Raw genomic sequence first — 20,134 nt, 5'->3', positions numbered from 1 at the left:
GTATTTACTCTCCTTTATTGCGGCAATCATGAGTTCTCTTCTCTTTACTCTATTCTTTTATAAATATTTTCACAAATTAGAGTTAATTTGCTCAATCCAACATTTAGTTCTTATCGTGCGTACTCAATTTCCTGATCCTTCTAAAGTATTATTAGACCATAGCTTCGATGTGCCATGATCGCCGAAAGCTAATTTGAAGGACGAAAGGGATAAAGAGCAGAATTAAATCCGTTTTAGCCGCCTACGATATCGAGAAACGTCATCCACGGCTAAAGACACATATACACGTCAGCAGCTTAAAACCTCCCCCGATGACCTCCCGAGATATGCGCAAGAGCTGTTTATTAATACCGTATTCCGTCGGAATATACGGCTCTGCCGCTTTGTATAAATTAGCGCAGTGGGGCGCGCTTAACAAGCTGGACGAAGAGGTGCGCTCCTGAAATACGATATCAAGGCTGATCGTCCACCGTAACGAGGACGTATGCCCACTTATTTCCTCTCTCATCAGTGGATTCGACTTGGCACGGACAAGGTCAAGACTGTCTCAGAGATATAAAAAATTGTATACATTGCGTTGGCGACACATTCCATTTAATCTATTTTACTTCTGACTATTAAATTCTAAATTAAATTCTATAACAATCTAGGGAACATCGTACACCTGAGAATTCAAGCCGAAATTATCATCTTCGTTGTCTTGGAATACAAGTATATTTAATATTTCATATATATATATATATATATATATATATATATATATATACATATATATATTTTATTTTATTTATTTTATTTATATAAGCTTTTTATAATATATAAAATTATAATTATAATATTAACGAAATTCTTAAACATTCAAATTCTGAACACAATTCTAAACACATTCTTAAACAAGTAAAATTGAATTTAAAAAATTATAATTTTTTTTTAAATTAGAGTTACATCAAATAGTTAAAATTATTGTCGAATCAAGGCACAACATACATAAATTAATCTGAAAGTTGATTATATATAATTTCAGAAATATAAAAATTAAATGCATGAATTATATATTATATAATTCAGAAATGTGAAAACTTTTTGTAAATGAAAATTCTATTAAAATAATTATTTTATTAAAAGTGTATCGCAATATATATAAGTTTGATAAATATCTATAATGAAAAAAAATTTTATAATCTTACAAATCCATGAAATTTTAAATTTATAGATTATAAGAACTGTGAGTCCATAATAAGATCTGAAAATTTTGCAATGTATTTCAACGAAATAGACTCTATTATATAAATTCTTAATGAGAAAAAAAACAGGATGAGTAGTTAATAATTATCCTTCGTTTAAGCAGATGGTTTTTTCACTTTAAAATGATTTATACAAGCTTGTTTATTATTTATTTTTGCATACAATTTTCTGTAATTAAGAGACAAATATGATACAACCAAGATATACACTGATGACGCATTTTCTGTCCAATGACTAACTAGTCATTGTTCCTATGGAACAACTCGAACATCTTGATCTCTCGAGAAAGGAGACAATACGCTCTGAAAATAAAAGAAAGAACCAACAATGAAGCTATCCAAGAATAACATACTTCGCGCACAAATGTACGATTTCGAGGTTTTAAGAGAGCGTAAAATAAGCATGTATTCTTACGAACGAGTTTCAGGAAGATGTTTTCTAAACAAACTATTTTAATGCTTTATGCAACAAAAAAAGTACTGTTTTCGTACGGATTTATTTAGAAAATTTATATTTAGCATAGAGATGCTAAAATAAAAGAATATACAATTTTGAAACTAATATTTTTACTGATTTGCTTTTATCATAATAAATATATTTTTACACATATGTGTATTGTAAACAAATATATTGCATAAATAAAGCAAACTGAAAATGAACTAAATGATAATTTATAAAGTATATTTTAAATGGCATATAGTTAAAATCATTTTTATAAATTAAAAAATTACTGTATTTATACTTTTCATGAATCATATATATATATATATATATATATATATATATATATATATAACATTAATTTACTTGATGAAAATTTGCTGAAATTTAAGTATATTACATCAATTTATTAATTGCTAGCATTATATTAAATAATCGTCTTCACGACTAATCATAAAAAAAAATAATTCAGCTTTTAAAAGGTCTTTGTTATATATAAATTTACAAAATTGTATGTAATTTATATAATTGACAAATTTAAAAAAATTGTCAGGGAGAAACTATTATAGTTACTTTTTTAAGGCCAACAAATTGTGACAACAATAACGTACAGAAGCGTTCGTGCGATCTGTTTTAAATTTATCGCTCAGTAAGAATCTTATCGCTTGGTTTCACCTCCGCTTATCGCCGCACGGTTAATCTTAAGAAAACCAGCAGGGAACTAAAGTAACTTTGCAGCACGCTGCGAAGAAGTCATTAAATAACAATTAAACAAATTACAAGTAATCAAATGCATTATATCAGCCTTGAAAATATTATGTGACACGGAAAATTTAATTACATGATTGCGCGTGCGAACTTATTTCGATAATAAAACAAAAAAACAACAACACAAAAGCGAGTCAATATTTTATTGACTAATTGTAAGATATTTTATCATCAATATTAATAAGTTTTTAGGGGAAAAAGATATAATTACATGGATATGGATAATATAATAAAATTATAAATATTAAATTATATGAATGTAGAAAATATAATAATATAATAATATAAAATAATAAATATATAAAAATATATATACTAAATATGTTTTATTAAATATATAAAAATATATATACTAAATATGTTTTATTTCTGAATTGAAGAGTTATAGATTTAAAGAATTTTTTCTTGGAAGTATAAAGAAATTGAAAAATTTACATTTTATTACATACAATATATATATATATATATATATATATATATATATATATATATATATCTTTTGGAAATGAAAAAAAGAAAGAAAGAAAAAACAAATCATAATAATAAATAAAAATAAAGTTACGAAAAAATCATGACATCTAATGATATGAGGAAAGTTGCTTGCTTTTTAATTAAAGGGTGCTGATTTATAAAGTGAGCTTCGAAAATTGAGTGCTAAAGGTCTAAAGGTGAAAAGTTGAAACTGATTGAATTACAATTCACAGCGCAGCGAACGTGCTTTCGATGTTAGAATGACAATGAGAGGAATGTCGTCGATGTCCTTTCGGTTTCCATTAGGAGGATGCCTATGACTTGTTGTGTTCCTCTGCAGTACTTTTTCTCTCTCGTCGTGAACAGCTCTTTTTACGTGCACTCACTGGTTTTCCGTAAAGAACCAGTGGTAACGTCATTATTGTCCTCTTCGTCTTCTCAGTGATACGCCTTTGTACCCTCGATTTAGATCCCGCGCTCACCATTTTACTACGATCTTATATTCCTGACAACGAAAGATATTTTATAAAGATTGCGAATGATATAAAATATCATATCATTCGCAATCTTTATAAAATATCTTTCGTTGTCAGGAATATAATTTCATGTGGAATAAATAGAATGTATTAATATATTGTTTACAAAAATAATTATTAATTATTCAATTTTTATTATGTAGAGAAATCAATTATATATACAAAAGTTTATTTAGTTGAGAGAAAATATAGAATTAAAGTATTTTTATGTTTGAAATCAAATTTTATCCTGAATCAAATAATATTAGTATGATTATATGTATGTGAAAAAATTAAAATGAAAATAAAATAGCTTACCCTGAAAAAATAAAAATATTTTTAGTGTCAGTTAAGTAATATAAAGTTGAATAATATAAATGTAAAGTTTACTAAGACAGATTGGAGGAATTACTGTGATTACTTCCAATTAGTAAAAATCGGAAAAATATCTGTTAATACATAAATTTGCTTTTCGATTTAAATTACACGCATGTGCAACCTTTGAGAGGAATATTTTTTATAAAGCTGGCGAGATGAAATTAGTACGAGTTACGTAATCCTTCCTTATATCTAGTCGTAATAATTACGGAAATGGAAAATAAAACTGCACACTTTTTCACGTTGAAATTAAGCCGCAACGCGAAGCAAGTCATCTAAAAATGTGCCACTGAATAATTTACTTAATTAAAAATTGAATCGACAATAGATAAAGCTATATCCGACCGATAATGTCACTTTAATTATAAAAATGTCATTAAACTATCAAAATCGCTTAAAAATTATACCTTTATTCACAATTAATGCAAACTGTAAAGGGGGAGCTTCATTAATGTCGTGCATTATATAAATGACGCGTACAATTCAAGTTCTATAAGATGTAATTTTTATACCTAGAGCGCTTTTTTATGGCTGGTTTTCTTGCTTTGAAACATAACTCTGTGTAAGATAAGATTTCTCATTACGATATCCCCAGTGATTTGAACTCGGTCAGAGGAAGAAGTGATCGTAACTTGTCGAGACGATAATTATATTAATAACAAGCAATAAAAGGTAATAAAATAAATGGCAAGTAACACGATCTATATATATAATATAAAATTCTATAATAATATATTATTAACTTTCTAAATATATGTACATTTTATAAGTCATTGTTTATAAAACAAGAACATAAATTTTGTATATTATTTTATATATTATATGAGTAAAGAAAGATATAAAAAATCTCGAAAAATTTAGATTTAAAAATGTCATGAGAGGAATTTTCATGTAAGGACTTTCCATAAGACTTTTACCATATTTACGAAAAATTTTGTTTTGGTATCTGCTCTATAGAGTATATAGAAGAAACTAACAACAAAATACACTCCGTGAATCACAAGTTTAATTTGAGCGATCGTGCATAGAATATGTTCTTGCGATACCTATCGAAGTATCAAAATCTCTATCATCTTGGTATAATTATAGAGTTCTTCGAGTTACTTAACAATATCTTTTAATTCTAGTTTTTTTTAAATTGAGTATTTTAATTTCAATAATCGATGCTTTAACGAGAAATACTATTTTTTGACAAAACTATAACTATTTAGTAACCGAAACAACATGCTTATTCTTTTTGTTTGTTCCTTGAAGTATTATTTACATATCGATACTTATAAGATTATTTAATATGTACGTTGTAATACATATATATATTTTATCATATCATACAAATATTACAAATAATAAATAAAAATTATAAATATATAATATAAAAATTTATACCGAGATCTTGTCATTACAAATTACAATCTTATACTTAACTAAAACATCTTTTTATATACGAAAATGTTTAAATTAATATTAGACAAAATAAATACTAAAACTAAACGAGTAATGATTAAAAATATCGTTTTCACTTAAAACGTGCATATGTCATATTAAAAATGCCAACGCAGAGAAAATCTTGATAAACGATTGATAGTTTCGCGAGATTGCGAAACTAGGTGCTCACGCGATGGTGGAAAAATCGTTAGTTGATGTGTGAAGTACTGTAATAAGTTTTATTTACGAACGCAAATTAATTTAGTATAAAATGTACTTGTTTTCTTCGATTTGCTTATATTATCAAACATATACAGGTAAACCATATATATATCTAACATCACAATGTGTATACAGTAACGTAAAGATGTGCGAATTAAAAATTTATTTTATTATAAAGGTTTGACATCTGTTATTTGAAAATTTTTCCTGTATATAAATAATATGTATGTATATGATCGATCAATAATAAATTCAAATTTGCTTACAAAAGTGGCCACGTTTATTGATAAATAAACCGATGCGAAAATGTGCATATGATTATTAAAATCTATTAATGTTAAAATATTAAAATATAAAATATATTATTATCAATTTGATATTTATATGTATCTGCAATCAAAATGTTTGCACAAATATTTTGATATAGATAGTAAGTCTTATAAAATCTAATATTCAATTATTTAATTAAAAGAAATAATCACGAAAACTTTATTAGTATTTATTATGTATTATGAGATATCTACCACGTATTTATTACATAATTTTTCTTTTCGTTATGTAACAAACGAATCTATACCGCATCATAATTTGCAAAAAATTATTAGTATTATATATTAAATTTAATTATTTAATTACACAGTGTCCAAGAGACAGATGGATCCTTCTTTGAAAGCTTTACTGCGTTGTCCTGGAAGCAGGAGAATCGGAGACTCGTTGTTCTTCAGGAAGTGGAAGCAAGAGCAAAAGAACCGCCACCGCCGTCCAGAGATCCGATCTCGACTTCGCATCCGTATCGGCTTAGCAAAAAAGAGGTCAGTACAGTCTCTGCTTTGTCACATAATTATATTCTTTTATACTATTTTTCATAAAATATTATTTAGCCTGTTGTAAAAATGCATGTTAAGTTGCCAGATATTTCTCGTGCAGATCAGGATTGCTTCCGCGCTTCAACGAATTTTTTATGAATGTTATTAAAAATATTTTGTGTCATTTTTTTATCAATCTTATTAAAAAAGTAGATGGGATAATTTTCCACACCTCTGCATCGCGAATCGAATCGCGTGCGGCACAACGTCGTTACATTTAGCACGTATTCATTCTGGTTGCAGTGGACTTCGCATGCGAACGAATAGTTACGTTTGAAGTATTATTCTAAGTAGATAAAGCCGGCCGCACTGTCAGACATAGGCGCTCGCCGATCGAAATAATGGATAGACGGCCCATAATAAAAGTACATCTTATTTTTATCATTTCAATTTATCAACTATAACGAGCGGAAATATGAAGCTATTTATATTCCAATTCGGTATATATGTTGAATTTCGAAATTTAAAATTCCAAATTTAATCAAGCAATTTCTTACTTGTTACATATATATTTATCGATTCGTATAACTACGTGATCGGCAGAATTGGTAGAAAATATGTTATTCAAATAATATTACATATTCGCATACATTTAAGTAGAAACAATAATAAATTTAAATTTATACAAACCGAAACGTAACATTAAACATTTAATAATAAATATGCAAACTTTTGCATTAATAAATATGTTTGAAAAGTCATGGAAATAAATCTTATACATGTATACCTCTGTTTTGATTTGAACACAAAAAAAACAAAATATGTACTAAAAATTCTAAATTTTATTATATTATATATATAATATTTTAACATATGATTATATATAATTATATATTATATAATATGTAATATAATTTTATAATATAACATATATACATAATAATAATAATACATAATATAATTTTTTCTACATATTTGTGACTTTACGAATCTAAATTTATAGATCTATGTGTTTTTGAATTTATGATAGGTTTATAAATTTATGTGAAAGCGTATTATCTTTCTGATGAGATGCAAATAGATATTATATAATTTTTCACACTATTGTCTCGTAAATTTTCGATAGTAAAATGAATATTTAAACCAAAAGCATTTATAAGTAAATAAATTTAAACAGGAAAACATTTATAAATAAATAAATTTAAACAAAAAAATATTATGATTAAATTTTTCCAAGAAGATTTGTGAGTTTGCAATAAACTTTTCGAATCAAGTTCTGTTTATCATTTTCTCTTCATCTCTACTTTCTGCGGATACAATGTTTTGTTATCCTCGATTTTTTAACTTTATCCTTATTTTTCTTCCTATTGATATAACGTAAAAATTGCGATGTATTGAATTTCAAGGAAAAATAATAAGCAAAAAACTAGATGTTGTTTCTTTATGAATAAGAAGGAAAAGAGAAAAATTTTTATTTTTATTTTTTGTATTAGAAAATGATACGAATAGATAAAATAGAATATATTTCATCTATAGCATTAAATTTATTTAATTATTCATAAACTATATTTTGCTTTTTTTTTTAAGTATCAAATACTTAAAAAAAAACTTACTTATGCTTGTCTTCATAATAGAAGACAAGCATATGAAATGTAAAATAATGATATAATTTTAGTATAATAAATATATTTACTCTTATAATAAAATTCTTTTAAAAATCAATTTTTTTATTAATTCTCGTAAACATACTCTAACTATCATAACAAAATAATAAAGAATAAGTTGTGCAATTTCGAAAAAGACATAAACTTGCAAAAACTTAAGGTTTTACGTTCTATCTTTCACGAAACGAGTTTATAATCTTCATATAATGAACTTTATTATTTCAGATTTTTTTAAAAAAAGAAAAAATGCAAAAACAATTAATCAAGACAAAAAAGATTTCTAAATCGTAATTTAATTATCTCAACGCGGTATTTTTCATATATATATATATATATATATATATATATATATATATTATATATTATTTTTATATATAATATTGTGATGCTTATAAATATCATTGCTTAATATCATTGTGTTTATCGTCTTGTCGAACAAACTGCATTATTCGATAAAACGATATATAATTATAATTGTGTAATAAAGCAGCTTTTTACTAATGTAGTAGTTTCATATATATATGTGTGTGTGTGTATAAATATAGCGTAATATATATGTGTATTGCATATTTTATTATTAATATTACATTAAGAATATATATGTGTGTGCTTGTGTGGAACAATTATAAAATCTGTACCAATATATTATATATATATATATATATATATATATATATATATATATATATATATATATTAGTATCATATATTTTCTATGAGAAATAATTTCTAAATAAATTAGGCAAATAAAAATGTAAAATTAATTGTTACAAAAAATTCTATTTACTTTGAAATTGTTAAAATTTCTTTTTTGAGCGAAAATTATTTAATATGATTTATATTATTTCAATAATAATTAGTACATACTTTTTTAACAATTTATGGAAAATAAATTTTAAGTATTATAGAAATTTGAGAAAAACATATATTTAAGTTTCAATTAATAAATATCAATTTTTTCCTATAAAAATATTAATTACATACGATCTCAGCTTATTATCTGTTTATTACAAAGATTATTACAAAGATATTAATATATTTTTCAGATAGAACAATTGTATATAGAAGTCCTTTACACGATTGCGAATACAGTAGGCGCCAGTACAGGGCAATATGCACATTACAAGGAGGATTTATATCGATACGCTCAGGAAGCTTTCGGAGTTCCCTCTGATCAGCATCGGCGATATCTTAATATTGCCTCGGAAGAAAAGGTATACCGCTTTATTGACTTTCTTCTCGAAAGCGCTGTATCGTTTCTTATCGCGAAGAATATATTGCTAAAATACCATTATTGGCGATACAATAATACATGTATAAAATTAAACTTTTATTTATCGTTACAGCCACCTATCGTTGTGCTAAGCGTTGTAGTAATCGAAGCCGATGGACTTGAAGCAAAGGACGTCAATGGTAAGTGCATTCCATTCAGATATTTCACGATTACCTTTCGAATTTTAAGAGCGATTAAAAATAACACAGTCAGGAAGTGTAAAGTTAATTGTCAATTCGATGTCTAAGTAATTGGAAGTCCTTTGAGTCAAATTGAAGGTTGATGTTTATGAAGTATTAATTTATTATTTTTGAATATCGAGAATATAGAGAAATATGTATTGCGTTTCTTTCTATTACTATTTTATTTACATTTAAATTTCATATATAAATATTTTAATACATTTTTATTTTGTTTTCTTTTCAAAAATATAAATATTATAATTATTGTTTTGAATAATACTTTTTACATTTTTGTATTTTATAATAAGCTGGCAATACTCTCCTATATATTGATAATGCAGTTATATCTAAAATAATTTTTTTTCGATATAATAATATAAGCCTTTTTATATGATATATAATTTACAACAGAATTCAAAATAAAATTATTTACAATTATATTTTATATATATATATATATATATATATATATATATATATATATAAAATATGTGAGGTAGAAATATTATTAAAAAGTGTTAGAATATTTTCTGCAAATTTGAGTTATAACGAATACGAATAAAATAGCTTTGTAATAATTTTGTAATTCATGTAGAGAGCTTGTAAAACACTTTTCATCAGAAAAGGTTACTGCTATTTTCTTTAGGATTTAGCGATCCTTACTGTATGCTGGGAATACAGCCTGGCAACGCAGGTGCGCCATTGAGCCCTCAAACGAATTTAACGGCGCATTCGCCGCACACACTCCCGGTATCCCCAAGGCAAGCAACTCGCGCCCTATCCGACGGTGGTGACAACGAGAACTCACATCATGAGAAGCTTCGGAAACATCATAGGTAAGTTGATGGACGAAGGCGCGAGAAAGACGATTAATCAAACATAACATGAATATACAAACGTTCTGTAAGATTAATATTATAATTTCTTCACATTTTTGATAATTTTATTATTATTCATAACTCTCTATATAATATAATTATAATATAATCGAGATATGAGCAAACCTTGGTACGTATGACTTTTAAGCCTATAACATTCAGTATATTTTTATTCTAGTCTGATTATAGATATTGTGTGTTAATTGTTCTAAATAAAACTGCTTCTTCTCACGGCTAAACAATTCTTTATTTCTCGTAGAATATTGTAGAATGTGAATATTGTAGAATTGAATTTTCTCCTTTGAATTATCAATTATTTTGAAAAACTGTTATCTATTAGTAATGATTTGATTGATATTAATGATGCGATTGTGTTAGTCTATTGTTTCGAATGTCATTTATTATAAAATATTGCGGTACGTCTACCGTTATCAACAGTACGATGAAACTGACGGCGTAGTACTTAAGATAAGTGCACACCTGAGGATAGCAATTAATGTCATAGAGAACGCTTAACTGAAAAGATGAAGTAGACTTTACTTTAAGGAAATATTAAAGATTTCTTACGAATATATTAAAGATTTCTTACGAATAACAAATATGTGGATCTATGGATTAGTACATAAAAATTGAGAAACTATAAATTTGTAAAATTTTGCTTCCATAAATTAAGAATATATGAAAGAAATTATTATCACAAATTAAATTTCTTAGAAAATTAAATAATTTAAATTAAATAAATTAAGTGTATTTGTATCACTAAATAATATATTATTTGTGTACACATATTTTATTTGTATAATGTTTTAATGTTTTTTTTATAGTGATAAAATATAACTATATTGAAATCGAAATTTTTTATACTAGAACTTATTTTTAGTTATAAATTATAACTACAAAATATGTATATTTTTGCATGCATCATACATTGAATCTATAGATCCACGCAAAAAGGCATAAATATAAATCTTTCAAACTAATAGTACATACGGTATACCAGATCCTTTATCTATCTAGTAAAGTATATGTAAAGTGTTACATATACTTTTCATTACATTTTTGAAATAATAGAAGATTAAAGTTAAACAAGCACCAATCTAACATGCTACGAATCCGCGTATCATTCGATGATATGTGCATTTATCGCGTGCTAACTCCGACGACATTTGCGACAATGCAATGTGATGCACAATGGACACAACAGATGCAAGTTGTGCGGACGGCAAGCATCGTTCCCCGGTGGGGAACGGACGAGGGCATTGAGAGAGCAAGCTCATTTTCCTGTATATCTCATGTTATTTCATTCGCCACCTGGTGGCATAAGTAAAATGATTAATACGACAACAGAACGAACAGTACATTACGGGCTGCAGCGAGGCACACAAGTTGCGCACCCTTCGTCACTTAAGCAAAGTCCCATTCGGATTCGAGAGATTCTAGGGTATCATGCTGCACCTTGGCATCGTAAACCTAGAAGCTTCGTAAGAAAAACTCAAGACCTTATGTTATCTTCAATAATGATACAATTTGCCAACTGATGTTAAAATTTTAGTTAGATTACGAGTTGTAATATTGTAAATATCGATTCGTGTGATATTCTTAAAACGCTTTTCAATTAATGTAAAATAACGATAATACAATGTAATTGCAACACAGTTTGAAGTTTATTACGTAGAAAATAATTAATTTATATGAAATTGGAGAGAGAAAGAGAGAGAGAGAGGGAGGGAGAGAGAGAAGGAAATAATTTATATGAAAGTTATATGAGAAAGAGAAAATTATTATTTTTGAGAATACAACAATTATACATTTATTTAACATTAAATTATAAAATTTATTTATTTTTTTACATTTGCTTTTTCATTTATATATTGCTAATGATTAATTATTAGCACTTTCGTCTCTGATAAAAGAACTAACAAGTCGCCGCTTGTTGTTTTAAAAATTGAACAAAACTTTAATAAGTAGAGATCACTACGATAAAAGAAAAAAACAGTTGAAAATTTAGGACATTTGTAACGAAATAATGATGATTAGTAAATTGCTTATTCAAAATCAGTTTCAGGCTTTCGTTTAAGCGCAAGGAACACAGCAGTAGGCGGGAACACCGTGAATCCTTAAGCGGTGCTCTACCCGCGAAGTTTATACGAGCTACCTCGGTGAAGCCGCATACGCTAAGCCCGCGATGGAACGAGAAGTTTCGTTTGTAAGCGCAAACTTTGGGGCCTGGCCCTTAATTGGTGCTCACAATGATGATCCTTTATTAGTTTAAGTAATGCAAATCCATATAGTAGTACATAATACCATCTATTGTTTCCTCTTTTAGCGATATCGACGACATCAACACGGATATTCTTCATCTGGACATATGGTAAGTTTGTATAAATGCATAAATATAAATTTCTAAAAAATAGACATAAAAGAAATTAAAATTGTGTTAATATTGATTTAAAATTTATTTAAAAAATTGAAGTAATTAGAACATAATTAATCTTGATTGTTATATTGCATAATAATATTATTATCTGCAGAAATAATACGCGAATATACAAAATCTTTTTTATTAAAAAGAAGATTTTACAAGATTAGATTGATTTTAGGGACCACGACGACGAATCCTCGGTGTTCGATGCTGTAATCAAACTGAACGAGGTGCGAGGCGTAAAAGGGCTCGGCCGATTTTTCAAGCAAATCGCGCAGAGCGCTAGATCTGGAAGTCAAGATGACTTCCTAGGTTGTGTAAACATCTTTCTAGTGGTAATTATTTAATTTATAATGAATTTATTATTAAATTATTTTAGCAAACTGTAAATAATATAAAATTTTAAATTTAATTATTATTTTATTAATTTAGAATAATTCGCAAAATTTGGCGTAAAATTTATCAACTGAAAATATTTATCAACTTATCAGAATCAATTATTTTTTTAAACGATTTTTTAATAATACCGACAATTATTTTTTATAATTTTCTGAATTTTTTAAAACTATATAGCTTTGAACAATATCTTAATGATACCATGACCATAATTTTGATGTAAGATATAAAAACAATAAAATATCGAAAATATAAAATAAAATAGAAATATACATATTGTCTTTATACAGGATATTCCGAGCACTGGAGTGGACCAATGGTATAAGTTGGAGGCGCGGACACAAAGGAGTAATATACAAGGTAGAATCAGACTGAAATTATGGCTGTCAACGAGGGAGGACCGCGGATCCGAGGAAGATAATTGGGGTGAATTGAGACAACAGGAAAGACTATATACAGTTTTTCTTAATCATGAAATGAATAAACAAGGGGTATGTATAGTAGTTTAATACAGACTATCCCACGCCATAAATGTATTTATATGCTTAGGTATATTTCATATAATACGGCATCATAAATTTGCCTATAATATGATACACTGTATCGTGCATCTCCATATTTATTAAATATATATATATATATATATATATATATATATATATATATTTAATAAATATAAATTTTAATACGATATATATTGTCATATGTTTCTCTCTCCCCCCTCCTCTCTCTCTCTCTCTCTCTCTCTCTCTCTCTCTCTATATATATATATATATATATATATATATATATATATATATATATATATATAGAGAGAGAGAGAGAGAGAGAGAGAGAGAGAGAGGAGGGGGGAGAGAGAAACATATGACAATATATATCGTTATAAAATTTCAAATAAAATTCTAAAAAAAATAAAAACATTAGATAAGTAACTAAACACACAGTTTTTGCCAATATTCTCAAAATTAAGTAAAATGCTAATGTGAGACTGTAAAAATTATATAAATTGTGTTTTAAAACAACTTAATTATAATTTATTACTCAAGAATTATTTTAATTAAGCGTGTTTTTATACGCACTTGCGTGTTTTCTAGGAGGAGTTCACTGGAGAACTACCGCAAACCGCGCTGACAATTTTACATCAACACGCAGTGCAAGGTGACGTCACTGAATTGCAGCAAGCTTTAATAAGATGGGTGGCGAGTTCCCGACAGCATGCCGTCGATCCACGAACGCTTCATCGTCTTCTGCAGGTAACTTCAAAGATAAAACTATAACTTGCATTTTATCATCTTACGACAATGTTGCATTAATGTATGAAATCAAATGACAATAACAAGTTTAAAATTGTCTTTCAAACTTAGGAACTTGACAATCGATGGCATACTGAAACTCTTTCGCGCGACGCAGAACAGTGCCTGGCAGATTCCTTTAATGATTTCTTGGAGGTATCTTTAAAAAAGGTCAGACAACATCGTGTACTTTACCCTCCTCTGCATAGACCGACTATATCGAAATTGGATTATCTACTCAGGTGATTTTATATTTCTTGGAATAACATTAGAAATAATAATAAACATATTCTTCAATTCTTAACATATTGAGAAATTAATCATAATTCTAATATATTTGAATGATATAACTGATATGTAAAATAATAGTGTAATTATTGTTGTTATATAGATGTTTGGGACTTCTCTCGAATATGAAGGCTTTTCGAACTTGCTGTCCTTTTAACAAGGAAATCCGAGGAGAGATCATTACTGCTCTTAGAAAAGGAACTCTCGAATGGTAAATTGGTTTTATTGCAATGAAATAATAAATTTTATTTGAATAATTTTTTTTCCATTTTATTTTCTTTTACAATTGTTTTTTTGTAATTAATTCTGAAGTAATCACGCAACAGAAACAAGCACGATAAAAAACAAGTATACGAAATTACACAAAACGTAAGACAAATATTAAAATTTTCATCGAGATTGTTCTGAATCTTACAGGTACGAGGATACCAGACAACAAACTATGTGCCACGATCAAGAACCCGATCAGGATATCGATCGAGTCTTGCAAGACTTTACGAATTTAGTAACTACATTATTAGTCGATCTGGAACAGGGACTTTTATATTATAACAGTCTTTTTGAAAGGTAAGTTTCTCTTAAATTTGATTTAATAATATAGAAATTTAAATGGTAAAACATACATATATTAAAGGTACATTTAAAAAATAATTAGTATTTGTACGTATGAAGAATCTTATGAAAGTATAAAAAGTTTAAAATTAGTCGATATAATTATTAATTTTACTTTTACTTCATTTTTAACAATATTTTTAGCAATTTAAACAGCAGTATTATTATTATTATTATACGAATTTAGAAATTACAACATTTTGACAAAAATTTACAATGTTTATAAATTTATACACATTTTTATAAAAATATTACTTTCTTGATTTAAATCAAGAAATATTTGCATAATCTTTTTCTATCTACGATGTATTAAATCTGTGTTTTAGTACGAATGGTGTGCCATATTTCTCAGCAGTTTACAAGCAACTGGAAAAGCTGGTAAGAACGCAAGTGGCAAAAAAATATCTCTCGTGAACAGATCATAAAAGATATTTATATCGATAGATTTTCAATTGTGATTTCGCAATATATCGCGTCAAAGACACACTGTTACATAACACATCATTATTTTTTATTCACTGTGTCGTCAAGCTGGATGTGCTATGTTTGGCTTAAACGCTTTATTTGAGACGTCGATCGTACAAAATAAAAAAAAAGATATCTGATAAATTTTTTCGAAGCCAGATAAAAATGAATGTTTGTATCTATAACTAGATTATGTTTGCAACAAATAAAATTTAATTAAATTTCTGGTTCTTCAAATTACTATTTAATTTATCAAATTACTAATTATTTATAAATAAATCCGGTCGGCGTCCGTGCATTAAAATAACAATACATTTTATTGTTTATATATAGAGTGTCCCAAATAATATATATAATTTTGTATAACAATTTAACAAACTACAAATTAATTATTTATTGTGTTGTAAGAAAATAGGTACTATTGAAGAAAAATAAAGGAACATGTCGTATAGTAATGAAAATTGATAATATTGCGCCGGACACGCTGTAAATAAACAAGTCGCAGTGACCTGAAAGGGCTAGGTTAAGAAAAAAGCGTGACGACGAATTACAAATGTCCATCAGGTCAGCGCGATTTTATTGTACACGAGATGTTTGTCCATAGCTGGCGGAACACGTGGCGAAACACATGGAGAACACTTCCGAGGTACTTTTTTCATCGGCACCACAAAATATTAAACTCTCTCTTTCTCTTTCTCTCTTTTTATCTCTCTTTGTTACCTTTTTTTTATTTTTTATTCTTTTTTATTTCAAATTTCCTGCATAATGTAAAAGCTGTTGAAACTGTCGTATGTACATCGTATTTTTATCTGCATATTCATTAAAAGAAAATAAATTAATTACTATATTATAGTAATTAATATAATAAGTATATATACAGGGTGACCCATTTTAACTTAGGCAGCCAAATAACTCGAAAAATAAGCAAGATAGAGAAAAATGTTTTAGACAAAAGTTGTATGGTTTCGAGGGGGCCATAAGATGGTATCATTGGTTTGACCTTGAAGAGTCATTTGAAGGTCACGTGAAGGTCACTTCAATTTTTTTAAATGGAATACCCTATATATTTTTGTACATTCTTGTAGCTTATTTCGAGAGCTTTCCAAAACACTATAATTAAGTACCTTTCCGTTAAGTACTTTTTGAGTTATGATGCTTGAAATAATTTCTTAATTTTACATAAACCGTAAAATATCTTGTAAAATATTCATTTTTCGATTATCTTACCTTAATACTTTTATGTACAAAATAATGAGAGGAATCAATTGGTGTAAAGAAAACACATAGTTGTTTCGAAGAAAAAATATGTAATTTGCAATTAACAATTCCATATTTTTTCTTAAAAACAACTATGTGTTTTCTTTACACCAATTGATTCCTCTCATTATTTTGTACATAAAAGTATTAAGGTAAGATAATCGAAAAATGAATATTTTACAAGATATTTTACGGTTTATGTAAAATTAAGAAATTATTTCAAGCATCATAACTCAAAAAGTACTTAACGGAAAGGTACTTAATTATAGTGTTTTGGAAAGCTCTCGAAATAAGCTACAAGAATGTACAAAAATATATAGGGTATTCCATTTAAAAAAATTGAAATGACCTTCACGTGACCTTCAAATGACTCTTCAAGGTCAAACCAATGATACCATCTTATGGCCCCCTCGAAACCATACAACTTTTGTCTAAAACATTTTTCTCTATCTTGCTTATTTTTCGAGTTATTTGGCTGCCTAAGTTAAAATGGGTCACCCTGTATAAGTAATAATAAGTAATAATAACATATGTCAATAAATAGTTAATTTTTGCCTACAATATAGAGCTATAATATAATATTTTATAACACTATTAAAAGTTAGTTTGTATATACAAAATAAATAATGAAAATAGGAGAACCTACATGAGTATGCAGTTAAGAAGAAAAATAATCTAGCAAAAATAGAGGATCAATTTAGTAAATCGTTGAGTATATATTTTATTATATATATATATATATATATATATATATATATATATTATACACATTAATTTTTCAAGGTAATTATAATCCATTTTGATTGATGATTCAAGTTCGCGGTTCTATAGTATTTGAGTCTTTATAGAATTATAGTTTCTCAACACGAAGAATAGCACACGTTCTCAACACACATTAATATCCGCAAAAAAAATATTCGCAAACTGCACGAAACGAGCAATAGTGCGTCTAACTCGAATTGATATTATTATATCGCGTTACAGATAAAATAAATATATTTTTATAAAGCTATAATTATTCAATGTATGTATGGGTGTCTCAAGTATCTGTGCCAATTATGACAAACGCATTTCAATGCCATTTTACATCAGTGATAGAATAATTGTGCTGTTCTGTTCATTTATTGTGTACGAATCGACGTCGAGCTCTCTCCGCATTATAGTCGCATTTACCGGATTTATGAAGATGTCGATGCGCACTATTGCCTCGTGCCATTCACTGTTCAACGGTTCTTTATTTTCCGCCATTGCTGCATGTTTCTTTTGCGACATAATAATTTTCATCGTGAATAAAATTATCGCAAGCGTTGCATGCATCTATTCGAAATATCAGTGATACACAGTGCAGTGATACACTGCAGTTGACACATACTGATTGCATGCGCTCACCAGTTCAACAAATGACGTCCCACTCATTTGCCTTCGTACATTGTTAGCTTTAGCCACAAGTATATTTCTCGTTATATCTCGCGATTGCTCTACAACCCATTACATAAAAGTTGCGCGCAATGCAGAATTGCGGAAAACAAACTTAATAAATTATTTTTAATTGTTGTTCCGAAAACTATAGTAATCCGAATTTACTCATATCTATATAACATTGCTTTAATAATGTTTTGGAAATTAGCTTCAAGAATTCAAAGTATTCAAATACAGAGCATCTTAATCTTAATGAAACGAATTTATTAATAAATGATTCAATTTTTTTATATGACAGCATCCTCCTTATTGCTAAAAATGTATCTTTGATTTAAATAAAATTTAAATTATTAAGAGAAAATTACTATAATCAGTACATGATATTTTAATATTTCATATAAAATCATATATCACGAGGAACGCATTTGTATTAGATAGAAAGTAATTAATTAATTTTGATATACTTTGATAAAAATAAAAGATTTTTTAAATGTTTTTTTGATTATTTCTTATAAACATTAACGTAATAAGAATAGGAAAAAATATAAAGAAATATAAAAGCATTTAACATAATTTTATAATAAACTAACCAACTTTTCGTATTAAGAATTAAGAAAAACTTTGTTTTTATAAAATAAATTCTTAAAAAATAATCTATTTTATGCAAGATAAAAAAAATATCAAAGATATGTTTACGATTTACATATTTTTTGCATTTTTATGCCTATGAATGCCTTTACTTCAAATTTCGATATCTCTTGCAAATTATGATTAAATTTCTTTTGTAGATACCATAAAATTCCGCTCTTTCACCAAAGTTTTTCAACAAACTGAAATTAAATTCGTCCAGTCCTATAGCGGAAAATTTCAAACTCGATCTAGAAGCGATTTCTATCGATTCAATCACATCTGTTTATCCCTTTTAAAAGAATTAAATTCGATCGCATCGTGCTAAAATGAATTTAATTAATCAAGTACAGTTCGCGAACTTTTAATAAAATTACATCTTTTTGTGGATTTGTTTTGCCGAACAACGCGCCAGAAGTCGAAAACTTATTATGACAACCCTCTTGGGTAAATTGCACACGGATACTTCGGTTGCGAGGATACTTGAAACTTTCCGGTGCATCCGATGCATACCTTGACTAGTGCTCTTCTCTGCAAACAGTTTACCGTACAGATACTCGAAAAGTTTTGTAATGCAAGTCATGGGCGCCGGCAGAATTACTTTTAGGGGGGTGCACTCAAAAGAGGATGCACTGAAAAAACGGTTTTTTCCCAGTTCATAATTATATTTTTGTTAACGTCGTTTATGTTATTTATTGAATTTTAATAAAGATTCATTACTGTGTCAGCGTTCATAGAAAAAGAGTGCAAGAGGAGACTGAATTTATTGATAATGTGACAAATGAATTTGGAAAGCAACCAAGACGGCTCAAGTTTTTGTTCAAACATTGATTTTTCTAAAATTGATTTCCCAAAGGCTTATTACAAATGTTAATTAATATTTAACCATTGCATTTTTGTTCAATTGAAAAAATTATCGATATTATTCTATATTACATGATTTTTTTATTGAATTTTTTCTCTGTCTCTTCCCCACTTATTTCATAGGCCAGGGCCAGGGGGGTGCAAGTGCACCGCTTTGCACCCCCCTCCCGGCGCCCATGGCAAGAGTATTTACTGTATGTGCTGGCACAACTCGCGTTTATCCC

The 20,134-nt window shown here is 27.6% G+C and overlaps 1 protein-coding gene across 4 annotated transcripts in view; it reads left to right on the top strand.

The window, feature by feature from the left end:
- The window catches only part of Unc-13-4a (BAI1 associated protein 3), a 101,366-nt gene that overhangs the window by 73,568 nt on the left and 7,664 nt on the right, over positions 1 to 20,134 (top strand). For 3 of the 4 annotated variants that reach the window (XR_014438639.1, XM_083097877.1, XM_083097876.1), the window contains exons 4-17: positions 6,106 to 6,277; positions 8,982 to 9,149; positions 9,282 to 9,348; positions 10,037 to 10,226; positions 12,328 to 12,474; positions 12,595 to 12,639; positions 12,869 to 13,025; positions 13,377 to 13,577; positions 14,181 to 14,339; positions 14,451 to 14,620; positions 14,770 to 14,877; positions 15,084 to 15,233; positions 15,605 to 15,656; positions 16,348 to 16,389. Coding sequence is in view for 3 of the 4 variants with exons in the window: in XM_083097877.1 (XP_082954003.1) it covers positions 6,106 to 6,277; positions 8,982 to 9,149; positions 9,282 to 9,348; positions 10,037 to 10,226; positions 12,328 to 12,474; positions 12,595 to 12,639; positions 12,869 to 13,025; positions 13,377 to 13,577; positions 14,181 to 14,339; positions 14,451 to 14,620; positions 14,770 to 14,877; positions 15,084 to 15,233; positions 15,605 to 15,656; positions 16,348 to 16,389 (1,828 nt within the window). In the remaining variant the exon portion in view is untranslated. The remainder of the gene's footprint in view (positions 1 to 6,105; positions 6,278 to 8,981; positions 9,150 to 9,281; positions 9,349 to 10,036; positions 10,227 to 12,327; positions 12,475 to 12,594; positions 12,640 to 12,868; positions 13,026 to 13,376; positions 13,578 to 14,180; positions 14,340 to 14,450; positions 14,621 to 14,769; positions 14,878 to 15,083; positions 15,234 to 15,604; positions 15,657 to 16,347; positions 16,390 to 20,134) is intronic. The other variant, XM_083097878.1, reaches the window with a different exon arrangement.

Source organism: Camponotus vicinus, unplaced genomic scaffold (genome assembly GCF_025532165.1).
Source record: "Camponotus vicinus isolate PSW18456_S1 unplaced genomic scaffold, iyCamVici1.0 SCAF_4, whole genome shotgun sequence".
Taxonomy (NCBI): domain Eukaryota; kingdom Metazoa; phylum Arthropoda; class Insecta; order Hymenoptera; family Formicidae; genus Camponotus; species Camponotus vicinus.
Note: the sequence above shows the minus strand (reverse complement) of the source record. Positions and strands in the feature narration are given on the sequence as shown.